The sequence below is a fragment of the Desmodus rotundus genome, chromosome 4, assembly GCF_022682495.2.
Source record: "Desmodus rotundus isolate HL8 chromosome 4, HLdesRot8A.1, whole genome shotgun sequence".
Lineage (NCBI taxonomy): Eukaryota > Metazoa > Chordata > Mammalia > Chiroptera > Phyllostomidae > Desmodus > Desmodus rotundus.
The window spans coordinates 166,247,683-166,263,406 of NC_071390.1; the positions used below are offsets into that span (position 1 = coordinate 166,247,683).

Below are 15,724 nucleotides of genomic sequence, written 5' to 3' on the forward strand. Positions count from 1 at the left end.
GGCGGGCAAGGCAAACCTAGTACAAGGAGACCCCAGAAGAGGGGGGGATCCATTTGGTAACAATATCTCCCCCCCATCTGCTCTGTAACAATACTCCAACCATCAAGCATCCTCTGGGATCTAATACAGGTTTATTACATGACTAGTTTATTACGCTCATGTAGAAATTTTCTTTTCTACTGCTCTGAAGTGCTTTCAAAATTAGATTATCAACTTAATGTTAACTATATGGTCTTCTTTGGAATACCCATTACATGAAGTCAGCAGTTACATAGTGTATGTGTGTACAACATCACTCCTTCCCCCACAGGAAATGTGAGCAAGAGAATTCAACTGTTTGCCTGATGAGCTTGAACAGCATTTCAAAATGAGGTACCATTCTATCTAGGTACCATCCTCAGGCTAGGAATCTTTTAAACATTAATAAGATTAAATTGCTTCTTCAGTATATAATAAAGCATCTCCAAAAACTGTTGTGTGCATCCCAGCCCTCTTTTTAATGCATATTCCATCACATGCCTATTATCTGACTAAAAGTAATGGTTACTGGATCTACTGGAATGGGGGAAGAATAAGAAAATGGGTTTCCTGAGAGAATTCATGGAAGTATTTAGTAGGTTCACAATGCATAATTCTGAATGTCACAATCAAACTCAATCCTAATTATGTAATAAAATTCACAGGCCTACATATTAAAACCTCTGAAGTTATACCAAGGTACTATATGCATCCTGCATTTATCGAGATCCATTTTCCACTACTAATTTAAAGTATAACCAACACAAAACCTTCAAGAATTATACACTGCGGCCCCGACCGCATGGCTCAGATGGTTGGCCATCGGGCATCTTCCCACAAGACACAGGGTCGCTGGGTTAGATTCTCAGTCAGGGCCCATGCCTGGGTTGCAGGCTGGTCCCTTGCTGGAGTGTGTGCATGCAAGAGGCAGCTGATGATGTCTCTCTCACACATCGAAGGTTTTGTTCCCTCTCTTTCTCCCTCCCTTCCCCTCTCTCTAAAAAATGAATAAAACCTTTTAAAAAAAGAATTATCTACTGCAAAAAGAACATAAATCTTTAAATGTGACTTAAGAAAATTCATAGTCTAGTATTTATATTGTGCAATAAAACATTTCACTTTTCAGCATATCAATTACTCAGAGACTGATTAACTTTTAAAGATTAAGTTCTGTCTGTTTCTCTTGCAGTCGGGAATGGTGAAATAGGCAGACACACATTCTTTATCTGTATTTGAAATCTATTTTAAAAACGAGCCTCTATTTCATGGGGATGTAAGGCAGGTGCAGTGCAGGAAACAGGGTCAGTGGTATTGCAGCAACCACAGTGCTGTGCCGTGCACAGTGCACTACTCTGTGTACTGGGCACCCACAGTTTTGGCCCAAATTTTCAGGAAAAAAGATCTTTCATTTTAATTTTTTAATTCATTTTTTGATTTATTTACATTTGGAAACAAAATTGATTATCGTATTCCAGGGTATTTTGCATACAGATATCCTTATTGCTTTCTACAGTTACACTTTTAACACATAAGCATAAATAAAAGAAATTAAAAACAATTATATAGACATGGAATTAGTACTACCCTATATAATGTGCATCCTTATTTTTCCCTAAAAAAATTGGGCAGTAAAGTGCACATTATACATGGCAAAACACGTAAGCATGGTACCAGTTGGGTACTGGAAATATCAGGGAAACACTTTGTCAAATATACTGAAACTAATAGAAAATACTATTGAATGTAAACTGTACCTGAAAAAAATTTTACTTAAAAGAACGAAAAAATAAATAAATAAAAATAAAACACTGGGTGAAAGTGGCTACTGACATGATCTGTGTTGACAACTAAGTCAGAAATAAGATGTACCAACCAAATTTCGACCACCCTTACTTAAAATTCTTTTCATAACAGGTGTTGGTGCATTTAACAAAGCAAAACAACAAAAAACACTACAGCGTTCAGTACCCTAGGGAAATTTTAATTTCATGAAATACTGACGTAATTCCTCATTGTAACAAAGAATCACTACTATCTGATTTATCTTTTTGATATTAGAGGTAGTTACTATCTCGTTTGCATGAGGTTTCTGAAATTTTATGCATACTAATCAAATGTTTTAATTAAGTGTAATAATCAATTTTGTTATATATTTAAAGTTATGATTGTAGCCTGTTTTTTTTTTTTTTTAAGTGACAAGCAACAGTTAGCTTACATAACGTTAATTATATCCAAACCCATTCCTTCTTGTTCTGTTCTGTAAACTTTCCCCTCAGGCTGGGACTGGCGAACAGAATACAAAATTCTATATGCCATCATTACTTAGTAATGTTCATATTATGCCATGTCTCAAGGCAATTTATATTATCCAAAATACATTATTGTCATAGTTTTAAGCTAGCAAATTAATTTTACTTTAACTTCACTAGCTTCCCCTTCTAAAATAATAATGCTGTTTTATCCAAAATAAGAAGAGCTGGGGAAAATGTTAATTATGTAAATAAACCTATTTTCACATCCTGGAAGTGTGAAGATTTTTTAAAAAATTTCTTTAGTCATTAAACATAGTACTTCCTACCTGTAAAGAGTATTCAGGTTCCCACATATCCTCCAATCCATTAGAATTTTCAAATTAAAAACCTGTGTAAACATTACATTATATTACACACTTCCTTTTTGCTCACCATGGAGATACAATATTGTTTTCTCCCATAACAGATACAGTTGCTTCTATATTTACCCATCTGTTAAGGAAGTATATGACCACAAGCGTATTGAAAACAAACAGAATAAATGTTATCAAATCTTCACCATCTTAACACCTTTTCTAGCTAACAGATGTTTCACACGAGAAAACCAAGTCAAAAATCAATGTTGGGGAGGAGACAAGAAAAAACTTTTTTAAAAATACACAACAATTTAGTAATTGTACTGCTACAAAACAAAATGAAAACTCCTAACAGAACTTATATTTTAAAAACAGAGCTGGCTGGAAAAGCAACCTCCAGTCATGTGGGAAACTCTTCTGCCTTTGGATTGTGGAACTAAAAGTAATTTCCTCTATTTTTCTGTATTTCAAAAATTTTCTGTTTAACAAAGAAATGAGATTAAAATAAATTAAGGTAAGAAACAATGATGCAGTATTTGCAGCAAAAAGAGTCAAAAAGAAAGCATGAACAATTCAAACTCATAATTAAAGCAAACTTTAAACAAAATCTGCTGTAAACAGTATGTAAATTTTATACAATTCAGAAGTACTTAGATTTTGGAACTATGACTTCAGACAGTGAAATCAAATAGCACTTAATTGGGCAAAAATTAGGAAACCTGATTTATACCCTTAAGGAGCCATACCTGATCATTCTACTGGTAGAGGGAAATAAGTGGGTGATACACATTATTATTATATTCTGTGAAAACATAGTATGAAAAGCAAAACAAATGGTACTAGGAAGATTTAGTAATTTGCTCACACACACACAAAAAATACAAGGAGCCAATTAGAAAGGGCTGTATAACGTTCTGTCCCTGTCTCCAGATTCATTATTTCACCTATCAGGAATGAGTACAGGCACCTGGTTTCATCAGTGAACAAGAGATTACAAATCTATGCCCTAATGAAACTTCCATCCTATTAGGACAAATACAACAATGATTTATGTTCAAGATGTCCATCTATATGATTTATATAAGCAAAAATTTTAGAAAAGACTGAGGTATTCTGCCTATTGAGTATGATTGAAGAGGTTAATTGAAATGTACTTACAGTAAATACGTAGTTTATCTTTACTTTGAAAGGCTTATTCATTCTCTATCTATGTCAGAAAACAGCCTATTACAGTCGCACAACTTTGAGCAAGACAAGTCAGTGTTCATCGTACTTCAGTTACTAGTTTTGAACCTGCTCTTACTCTAAGAACCACATTAAATAGCAATACTGCTCAAAACTTTCCAGGTGTAACCAATGGACCTTGGCTACTGCCAACAAAGATGATCAAGGCATGCTGTATTCTCCTGGACTATCACCTGTATGTAACATGTTTCATTAAGAGAACAAATAGTGTATGGGGTAGATTTCAAAGACACATCATGCTTGCAGCTGGCCCCATCAGGTAGAGTAACATGCCCCTCCTTCTCTTTCCTCTACTTGGTAGAACATTTGAAAAGTGCCGTTTCCTTAGTTTTTAAAGTTCATTTATTCCACTTTTTAGTTTTCAATTAAAAAAAGCAACAACAAACTTAACTTTACAACAGACTCCCAGCAATTTGTGTAATGAATCAGGAAGAGTGGAAAGATATAAAAATGCAAAATGACTGAGACCATCATCTCCAGCTAGTTCCACTATCTGGCTTTTTGGGTCTCTCCAATATCATTACCAGGTTAAGGGTACCTTTCCAAAAATCCATACCTGGATTTTCCCACATTAAATCTGCAATAGCCACAAGCCCATTATCCAGACGGCACAACTGAGTTGTGAGAACAATGACATCCATTAACATCATATATAAAAATCTTACATGAAATAATCACCTTAAAACCTATTACCTATGGTTGTAGGTAATACTACCAATGGATGTCTTCAGCAAGAGGCAGCAACAAGACAAAGAGCAAACTACTCCAGTTTCATGTATCAAGAGACTGATTGGGACAAACTGATAGCAAATGCCCCCTAATACAATGAATCAAGAAGAGCAAAGTGTATGATATCACTGCCCTAAAAATGTAGAACCTGAATCTAAACACGAGGAAACACAAATCTAAATTGTGAAATAGTTAAGAAAATAACTGAACTATACGTTTAAAAGCATCAAAGTTATGAAAGGCAAACAAAAAAACGGAGGAACTAGCCCAGATTAAAAGATACTGAAGACACATGATAACTGAATGCAACATAATATCCAGAATTTACTTCTGCTACAAAGAGTATTATTTAGACAACTGACAAAATCTGAATGAAACTAACAGATCAGAGAACAGAATTATATCAATTTAAATTTTCTGGTTTTAATAACTGTACAGAGGTTATTAAGACAATGTCCTTATTTTTATAAACATAGCTTTAGTGTTAAGTTTATGATATCTACTTCTTATGTTCAAATGGTCCAGGTGAAGAGTATATGTGTGGTGTGCAAATATACAGAGGGATAAAGCAAATACAGTAAAAACGGTTAACACGTGGTATCCAGGTGAACTTCTCTGTAATATTCTTGCAATTTTTCTATGAACTGAAATGTAAGAATAAAAAGGTCACAGTCAGAGAAGCACTGATCTCCAGATCGAGGAGCTGGCATGACCCTGCTTGCCATGAAACATAGGGTGAAAAACCCATCAAAAAACATTAATGGAAGGTGACACAGAAGAGACTCTGTGACCAACTCCCTGGCATAGCTTATATGCTCTTAGGAATAGTATTTAAAAACTGCTTGCTATAGATTTAGAGTATGATAATACCCAGTAATACCCAGTACTGGTGTACAATTGCACTGTTGGGAGTTTAAATGTGTGCAATCTTTTTGGAAAACATTTTGGAAATGAATATTACAAGTCAAGATGTACACTGCTTTGAATTCCTAACCATTTCAATTGTGAAAATTTATTATATAGGTAGACAATTTGTGACTGTGCAAAAATACACATACAGAGGTATTCAATGAAGCGCCACTTGTATTTCTTGACAAAACAAATAAAAACCCATGTGAGCAATTAAGAATAGAGTGCTGGTTACACAGCACCCCCCAGTCAGGCCTATGGACACATACAAAACTCTATCCAGTCAGTAGCATTAACCCTGAAGAGGAAGTAAGACTGACAGTTTCATCCCCTCCCAAGTGCATATATAAAACAACACACACATACACGCTTCACACAATTATTAGTGATGGTAGTCAGCAACAAAAACCCCATTTTGCTCTAGAATGCATTACATAATTTGACAGATGTTTTATTCTTTACTAATTGTCTGGCTTAGGTAAATAGCAAAATACAATCACAGTCTCTAGTCATCAACAGAAGGATTTTCATATAGCAAGTCTAGAATAAGCTTCAAATAAAAACAGAGAATGGCATATAAAGATTCCCCCCCCCCCAAATTAACTTGAGTATATTATTGCTGATGCAGTTCAAAAGTAGTAAAAGCGCTATGCCGCCAAATGTGTACAAATAGGTACCAAAATACATGTACAAGAATGGCTGTAGCATCAGACATAAAACCCCAAAACTAGAAACAACCCAATGACCACTGTCCAAGGATCAGATACATTATAGAATAATCACACGACAGAGTGTTATTTGGCAACGAAAGTGAATGAACTATTACTACATGTGCAAACTATTACTACATGATTACTAGCAAAAAAAAGTCAGAATCTGAAGTACAAAATTGTATGGTGAACAGTTACCGTTTTGACAGGGACACAGAGAGACTAGGAGGGGCCACAAGAGGGGCCACAAGAAGGGTTTCTGGGGAGCTGGTAATATTCTAGGTCTCCATCCATGTGGTGATCGCCCACACACACTCTGTGAAAATCCACTTTATTGAACATTCATGAGTTGTGTGTTCTGCTCTTCTGTAGGTATATTACTTTAATTTAGAAATATATGTCTTATATATGTATTTTAAAGTTTTTGGAATAAATGGCTGGTTTGGGGGAAAAGTTCTTTCCTGATTTAAAAATGTTCTTTCCTGGACTTTATTCCTATGTTTTCAAATTCTATTTTAACACCAACATTTTACAAGGCAATGATTTCTTGCCCTCAGCTACACCAATGCAGGATGTATGTATTTCATATGAAGAAAACTTAAATATTAAGTCAATGAGGATGGAAGTTCTGACAAAACTGGTCCTCTTCCCTTTCCATCCACATTGCAGATAAGCTGTTCCAACAACCTTCTCTGCTACTTAGTAAGCAAAAGACTAAGATTGACTACCATCTATCATAAGAGTACACATTAAAAAAAATTACTAATTATGCAGTGTCATGGAAAAATACTGAATATGTACTAGGATTAGAATGCTCCTATTGTTAATTTAAAACTAGCTTCCTTTGCCTAGCTCACTTAAACTGAGATGAATAGGAAGGAGAAAATGGTGTATTGTTTTCCTAGATTCTCATTATCTTTCTCTCATTAATCACTTAGCACACATTTAAGTGCCTGTTGTGTTGGACACTGTACCAGACACTGGGAACACAGGGCCGAGAATACGCAGCTCGGTCCGACCCACATGGAACACACTGCCATGGCAGCTGCACACGCGCATCTCACTTCGTAGGCCTCTCAGTCTCACAAGGCAGGTGCTGTTATCTTCAATCCATGGGTGGAGGAATCAGCTTAGAATCTACCTTGCCCAAGTTCACAAAATGGTGGATTTGTTTCAGAATGTAAGTAGAGTATAATGTTCTTGATTCTCCATATATTCTACATTGAGATAGAATTTAATTGCATGTGAAGAGGGTGCTCACAGACTAAATTTTTATGATAGAATTACAAAATGCACTAATTGATCCTAAAAATTTCTATGGTACAGCACAGATTTGGTTTGCTCACGTGAGGAGTCAACAGTAAACCTGAAAAGAAACCTTCTTTCATTACCCTCCTAACAACTTCTGCTACTGACTAAATTTTATAAGGGTAAAGGGTAAATTTTTCTTCAATTACTAAAAAGTGAGAAAATGTTTTCTGAAGTTATAAGTACATAAAACTCAGGAACTCTAAGGGCATCTCCTGTGAGACCACACTTTGGCTGCTGCACACACACAAGCACGCATACACGTGTGCAACCACACATATGCCCGTCCTAAGTTTGACGACCACTCCGGCATTCTCCCTGAACAATTCGAACAGGTTACAACTGCAGTGGGAACTACGAAGTTTCACGACTTGAGTGTTTGTACTATCACAAAGTCCGTTTGTTTTCTGAGTTGAAAAGGATCAAGAATCTACACACACATCTTCAGTTTAACAAAGAAGCTCTGCAGTCTTCATTTGTCTACTGGTAGAGCTTACACACAGTTCCAGCCCAACCGGTATCACACCATGTTTGGCTGATCTCTACAACAGCCAAACCTCTAATACACAGCTTGATATTCTAAAGTATTAGAATTTAGCAGAGCATCTGCCTTTCATTTTCCCTCTAATCATCATAGATCACAACATTTATGAATGGGATAGCCCAAATAAGGTCTAATGCATAAAGGAAAGGCTATGATTGAGGTTTATAAGGAGTTAGGCTGTCTCAAAGAAGCCTGACCCTACGGGGGAAAAAATTAAAAATAACAATGATCATTTTAAAACATGTAAAATAGGACACTGAGTTAAAAGGGAGAATATTCAATAAGCAAAAATAATAAAATGATCAAAATTCATATATTTGGAAAGGAGAAGAGCTTTCTAAAATGTTTCTAGTAACACCACTGCATGAATAAGGAAATGCCTTTCTGCTTGAGTGTTAATACCCAAAACATTTCTTTTGAATTATACTTTAGCTTTCTGTTATCACATACCATATTATAATAATCAAACCTACATTTGCAGTAAAGCTCAAAACCACTCTGAAGCAGTCTTAACCACAATTCAAAGCTTGCCAAAGTGTTTCTGAGCCACTAACCTGTCTTGCTGCCTTTCTAAGCAGACTTCCTAGGACCTAAAAAGCAGTCCCAGCAGCTAGTCTCGCAGGAGGGCCTGGGACGCTGAAAAAGAAATACACAACAAGGGGCATAGAGGTGGATGGGGCAAAATGTGACACCAAACTGCTTTGCCTTGGGTGGTACTACAGGAGGCCTAATACTTCAATTTTCATTCAAGGAGGCTCTGCTCAGCATAGGCAAAGGAAAGGTTCTGAATTGAGAATCACTATGAAGTGATTAAAAGCATAGATCACCAATAATTTATGGTGGTGAAGTAGTAGTACAGCAGCAAAAGCCGTGGGAGTTTGAGGGTAGCAATGAGGAACACAAGGGTAAAGTCTACACTGGTAGGTGTAGACTTAACTTTCAGTTCGGGTCATTCATACTATGTATTTATTTGGTATTTGTCTGTGCTATTTTAAATTATACAAACTGCCAAGCTGTTGTGTTACAGAGTTAACTGCCCTACATCAAATTCTGCAACTAGAAAACAGTTTTTCTTTAAAGATGAGCTTCCTTGTAGCAACTTAATTCTTAATGTTTCGATTTCATCAATTTCTACACATGCATGGTACATGCTCCTTTAATACATGTGTTCTCTCTTTTCTACAGTGTTAGTATAACTGACCTTTCCCTCATTCTTGCTTTCTGTAATAATTCACTGACAAATGCCGTCAACAATTGTATTCCCAAATGATTTCCTATATTTCTATTCCCTGATTCCACAAAGTTATATGAAGTTCTCATTACTACTTACATTCATAGCCTGTTAAACTGGCCTCATATATAGGTGTATCTCATTTTATTGCACTTGACAGATGTTACTTCCCACCCCTGCCCTCCCCTGTACCCACCCCCCCCGCCCCGCCCCAAGTTTAAGGCAACACCTTCCACCAGCAAAATCTCCCGGGTGTGCCTGTGTAACAAAAGGCAAGGAAAAAATTCTGAGATGTCCTGAACTAAATTACAGAAGGCCAGAGGATGGAAGGAAGAGAAAGGGGGGTTAAGCAGAGAACAACCAACAGAGTGCTCACACTCCTTAGCGTATGTTGGAATTACTAAATTAACTTCCAGGTGGCTATTATCCAAAATTATCTAAAAAGGAATAAACAGCCAGGCATAGAACCCCAGAACCCCAGGAGCTTCCACTTCTTGTTTACACTTGAGTTTGGCCTATTCCCTAGCCCAGATTCTCCTACTCACGTACCCTTTGTTTAGCTAATGTGAAACCTTTCAGGACTGCTTACATCTTTCTCCCCCTACTTGCTGTACAAAGAAGCCTTGTAAAACTCCAGATGAGGGACACACTGTCATTCCTCCCTAGCTATGCTGCTGGTGGTTTATCCTCAAGACTTTTTTTTTGCTAGCAATGGACTAATAAACCTTTTCTTTTAATAAAAAGACTTTCATCCAGGAAGTTAAATTTTTTGTTTTACACAGAATAGACAAGCAGAATACAACAGAATATACCTCCTTATATGTGCTCTCATTTGATTCTCATTAACAATCTCTAAGAGGTAGGCATCATTTCAAACTTAAAAGAAAAACCTGAAGCTCAGAGTGTCACAAGGTAGGGCTTCCCCCTACTTCTGATTACACACTGACCATACTGAGGTTGAAGATAACAAGAACTACATATAAATATAAGGAATCCATACTCTGACCCTTAAGCCGTTTATTTTCTGTGCCTTTCCAAACTAATGACTTTGTTTTTTATAATTATTATTCCTAATTCACTGATAAATTAATGCCAATGTTTTCCCATTGAACCACCTACTATGTAAAGAAAATATTTTACATTTCGGAAAAAGCATTTCTTAATCTGTAAACTATTCCTCAGCAAATGAAAACTATTTACTTCCAAGGATAAAAAGTTGTAATCTAACTAGAAAATATAAGACAATGCCATGAGGTTAACTAAACCAAGAAAATCAGATTCTGTTAACAGCTCTAGGGAATAGTCAAATCCAGAGCCTTTCAAAACTGTAACCATCCCAGTAATGAAGAAAAGCCAACCTGTTAGCACAATAAATTGGAGATGCACAGTGAATTTTTTTAATCCTTATCCAAGAATATGTTTATTGATTTTAGAGTGGGGGCAGAGAGAAGAGTGGGTGGGGGGAAGAGAGAGAGAAACAGGAATGAGAGAAACATCAATGTGCTGCTTCCTGGGATCGAACCCGCAACCTGATGGCCCTGACCAACTGAGCACCGGGCCAGGGCTGAACAGTGCATTTTTAGGCCACCACTCGTGTGCTGGACAACACTTTTTTTAGTGGCCTAAGCACACACTACAGAAACATGGCCAAAGCTACATGCTTGTATTATTCTTATTAAACTTGAGTACGTACAATATTAATATCAAATTTTCACATATAAGTCTGTACACAGTACGTAGTCACTAAACAATGAACCATAATAAGTTATCTGTTAAAAAAATTTAAAAAGTGACAAAAACAAAAATTATCATGGAATTGTAGCTGATATTAACCTTACAAATGTTACATTGAGAAAAAGGAACTATTTTACTAAGTTCAAAGAGCTAAAATGATGACTAATTTCTTCATCAGTGAAATTATCTACTGTGGACAAAAAAGAAGCCACATTAATAAACCTGACAAGCTCAGGGAGGTCTGCATGGTGGGCCTTAAAAATTCAGAGACCTGAAGTAATCACGCAGGATGGTCTGAAATTAAACCGGTCCAACCAAAAGCAAGTGGGGGTGGGTAGGCATGCCCTACACCCCTACCCTCCCAGACAAAGGTCAGTCTTTGCCTCAACTGAGCCTGTATGTTGTCTTCTTTGCATCTACATAACATACCTTTGGAATGTTGAGGTAGCACCTGAGCAGGGACCACAAACCCCTCATTGTTTTTGTTATCCTGTGTACGTTTTTTTTTTTTTAATTGATTTTTAGGGGGAGGGGTGGGGGGAGGGAGGGGGGGAGAGAGAGAGAGAGAGAGAGAGATCTATTTGTTGTTCCACTTATTTATGCATTCATTGGTAGAGTCTTGTGTGTGTCCACACCAGGGATCAGACCCAGAAACTTGGGAGAATCAGGAGGACGCTCTAACCAACTGAGTTACCTGGTCAGGGCTGTTATTGTGTTAACTGTTAGCTGCAAACTCTCCTATACCCACAAATGTAAGAGAAGTATGTGTCTACTTGTTTCACTTTTTATCCAGTCCCAGAGATTTCCAGCTTTGCTGTCTCCTGCCTCCCTAATCTATCACCAATGGATGTCATGTAACCCTTTATACCCCCTGCTTTGATTGTAATGTTTAAAATAAGGTATAAAATTGCCGTTCTCTTGAGCATATTCTCAATCCATTGAGATTTTGCTTCCCAGCAATTGTTGTCAGTTTGGCTCAAATTCATAAAAATTCTAAGCAGGTTTAAACATTTCTTACAGTGACAGTCTTAACGAAAAATGCCTTGAAACACTACAATGCCATAGGTTACCGTTACATGCTCAGTAGTAGCGATGTTCATTGATGAAGCATGTTGACACTCCAAAAAAGTGATAATCCAGCTTCAGACAAATTCTATGAATAACTGGTGTCAAGGTCTAAATGGGGCTACAAACAATATACCTGAAAAGGAGCCCGTAGCAGTTTATATTCCTTCTTGTAGTTTTGTTGAGTCTAAAACTAACTGATGGGTGATAAGAAAAAACATTCTGAGATGTTCTAACAAGTTACAGTGGCTAGAAGTGAAAAACAAAGAATTGCAACGAAGGACTTCTCACATTCCCCTTTGGCCTGTTGGAATTTCGTATTAATTTACAGGTGGCTATTTCAGAAGATTATCTCAGCCAGGCACCATCTAACCCTAATCCCCACTGTTTACAAATGGGCTTTCTGAATTGCTACCCCCAGCCAATCTATAAAAGCAGCCGGGTTCTTCCGCTTCAACTTCCCCCAGTCCTCTGGCGCCAGTTCATGTAAATTCTTTCAGACCACCTTCTTCTTCTCCCTCCCCCCACTTGAAGTATAAAAAGCTTTGCAAAACTCTGGTATGGCAAACATGCTATTCTTTTCTACCTAGCCATGATGCTGGGGGGTTAATTCCAAGCCTCAAGACTGATCTTTTGGGTACCATTTTTGGCTCAATAAAACCTTCCTTACAAAAAGACTACCAGCTATGGAAGTTAAAGATTTTTAGTTTAACATTTTGGTACCCAAAAGAGGGGCCAAGCTTTGAAGATGCAGAAAGGTACTTTGCTCTTCCAAGTCACGATGTGACATCCACAGAACCCCTTTGATGCTCATCGTACCCCAGGTGTGTTCCTTCATTTTTTTGCCTCTCTGACACCCAGGATTGTACAAACCCACAGTTTTACTGGGAGGGGTATTCCCTCCGGAAAGCGGCTGTAAATGGTGCCCAAACCGTGTTAAGGGACTGTTCCCTCAGTGTCCCTAGGGAGTGGGGTCCATGCCTGTAATACCAATGTGAAGGAGACAGGTGGGTTTGAGAGGATGCCCTTAGCTGTCTTTGTAGTTTAGTCAAGAAAATTGAGCTCATGGTGACATCTTGTGGGCATTGCATGTTATTACTGTTTGGTCTCCGTGCCTTCCCCAATCAATGCTATTAAAGCTTAGCTTTGGCAACTCTGAGAATGGGCTTTTTCCATGCTTGGAAGAGTAGTCACAGCATGAAGCAACACTCTACTGACTCAAAAACAACTTTTCCAGCCTTGAATGGTTGAAAGCAACTTAAATTATGGGAATCAAAACTCTAAACCTTCTCTTGCCACTCCCCACAAACACTGGAGGACTTAAAAATTAAACAAGGTTGATTTGTACACATTTCTTTGTCTAAATGGACTAACCTTACTAAAAATGAATGGCAAGTTAGAATTGTTCAGAATCTTGTTCTCTCTTCTAAATTTACATTGGCAGGAGAAAATATCTGTGAAGTTAGTTTCTTGGCCTAATGTATGGATGGATATATTTTGAGTTATTTGTCCTAAGCTGGTTATTTCTGAATAAATAGGAAAAGACACCTTAAATTGGGTAAGGAAAGTTATAGATTTATAAAGAGAATTTTTTAAAAAGGGAAATTTTATATATGGTAAAGGTGAACAAGATCAGAATTTATTTAAACAAGTAAATTTAAATATCAAAAGTAAGCTGATGCAAAACCAGTTTTGTTATTTTTCACTAGGTTAAAAAATAAAGTTTTTTTCCTGTATTAATTGTTTTGCTCCAGATATTAGGAAAAAGTTTTCTGCCTAGAAAGCAAAGATTCTATGTTTTATTAAAATAGCTGTGTTCTGCCCTGGCTGGTGTGCTCAGTGGACTGAGCACCAGCCTACAAACCAAAGGGATGCCGGTTTGATTCCCAGTCACTGGTTTGATTCCCAGTCATGGCACATGCCTGGGTTGCAGGCCAGGTCCCCAGTAGGGGGTGCACGAGATACAACCGCACATCGATGTTTCTCTCTCCCTTTCTCCCTCCCTTCCCCCCTCTAGAAAGAAATAAATCAAATCTTGTTTTAAAAATAAAATAGTTGTGTTTTATAGTGTCTTAATCAGATACTTGATTTACCCAAGAAAACAACTCTCAATTCTAAAAACTAAGGTTTTACTAACAAGAGGTAACCTATATTTTTCTTTGATTGTCTTTTATAGGTAAAAGGATAATTTAATAGTTTCAAACTTCCCAGGGTTTAAGTTTTAAAAGGAGACTTTCTTAGCCTGGAAGTGGCTTTGGGTTATTTCAGTGGGCCCCTGGAATGCCTCAAAGATTTGTTCTCTCCTTATAAAACAGAAAATTTAAACTAATTAGGCCTATTTGATATATTAAAATTATATGGGAAGCTTTGTCAAATAAAGAAATAATTATGTTGTATTTTATATACAGTATTTTCATTTATAATTCTAATTATCTCAACATGTTATATTAAAGAAAAGCAAATTTCTTTGTCAACCGCATTATATAATCAGATCTATAACGTCATTTTAAGGGTTTTTTTTTTTTTGTCATTTACAGTCATTGTTTTACTCTGATGCTTTTGCAAATACATTTCATCTTCAGAAAGATCCATGGAGATGACTGACTTAGTCTAAAATACAGGTTTCAGAGAACAAAATTTTAGATCATACTTTAAACTGGATAAAGATTTATAGCACTCTAAAGAACTGGAATCATGAAATACTGGCAAATGATCAAGATAATTAATTATGGGACCGAGTGACTGAGGACAATTAATTTTATGCTTTTTTGTTTGACACATTGCTAATCTGGTTACTTAATGACCTAAAGCAATTTGGTAAATTATCCCTTTGTCATTTATATTTTTCTCCCCACCAGATCCCTCCAGAATTTAATGATGAGTATTATTATTTTCATGGCAATATGGTTATTTACAAAAATTCAGTAAGAATCTGTTCTCTTCATAATATGACACAAGTAAAAACTGGCTTTAATACCAAGGCTATAACTAAAATGTCATGTTAGAGCAATTTTACAAGAGCCTATACGATCTATTGCTGTTCTTGTTACACTTACACAAATAACCAGGCCAAATTATTGAAACCAGGCTTATGCAATAAACAAGTCTTAATTTGGCAATATTTGATAAAAAGGATGGTTTTAGAGAAAAACTGTTTCACTAGAAACTATAGTGCATATTTATGGATATTAGATTCTAATTCAGATAATTGTCTTTACAGTTTTCTTTTTTCACCTGTAAACTGGACTGAATTCTTTTAATTTTCTTAAATATTTCGCTATAACCCTCCAAACTAACTTCCATTTTTCTAACATCCTCTGGCTTGGAATTAAAATGCAGCTAGATGACTACTTATGCACTTCGGAGAAATCACCACAACAGATCGTGATTAACCAGTCAGAGTAACTGCTGCCAGGTAAGCCTGAGCACCCAGTGCCACCACCGGAGGCACTCACTCTGCAGACCAAGAGAGTCCGGCTGTCGCTGCCTGCCTTCACCCAGCAACAGCACCCTTGTGTCTGACATCTAGAAATCTTGACTGACAGCCTTACAGGCCCAGAAACTGCATCACTAACTTTTCTCTTTTGTTTCCATAGAAAATTCCTCTTATTTCGATGTCTACC

At 36.8% G+C, this 15,724-nt stretch overlaps 1 protein-coding gene across 8 annotated transcripts in view; it reads right to left on the minus strand.

Moving 5' to 3' along the window:
• RBPJ (recombination signal binding protein for immunoglobulin kappa J region) overlaps window positions 1–15,724 on the minus strand; it is a 206,402-nt gene that overhangs the window by 44,989 nt on the left and 145,689 nt on the right. For 2 of the 8 annotated variants that reach the window (XM_045182613.2, XM_024573901.3), the window contains one exon: window positions 2,597–2,658. The exons of the other annotated variants lie outside the window; for them this stretch is intronic. In XM_045182613.2, the coding sequence (XP_045038548.1) occupies window positions 2,597–2,637 (41 nt within the window). In that variant the 5' untranslated portion in view covers window positions 2,638–2,658. The remainder of the gene's footprint in view (window positions 1–2,596; window positions 2,659–15,724) is intronic. 8 annotated transcript variants of the gene reach the window in all.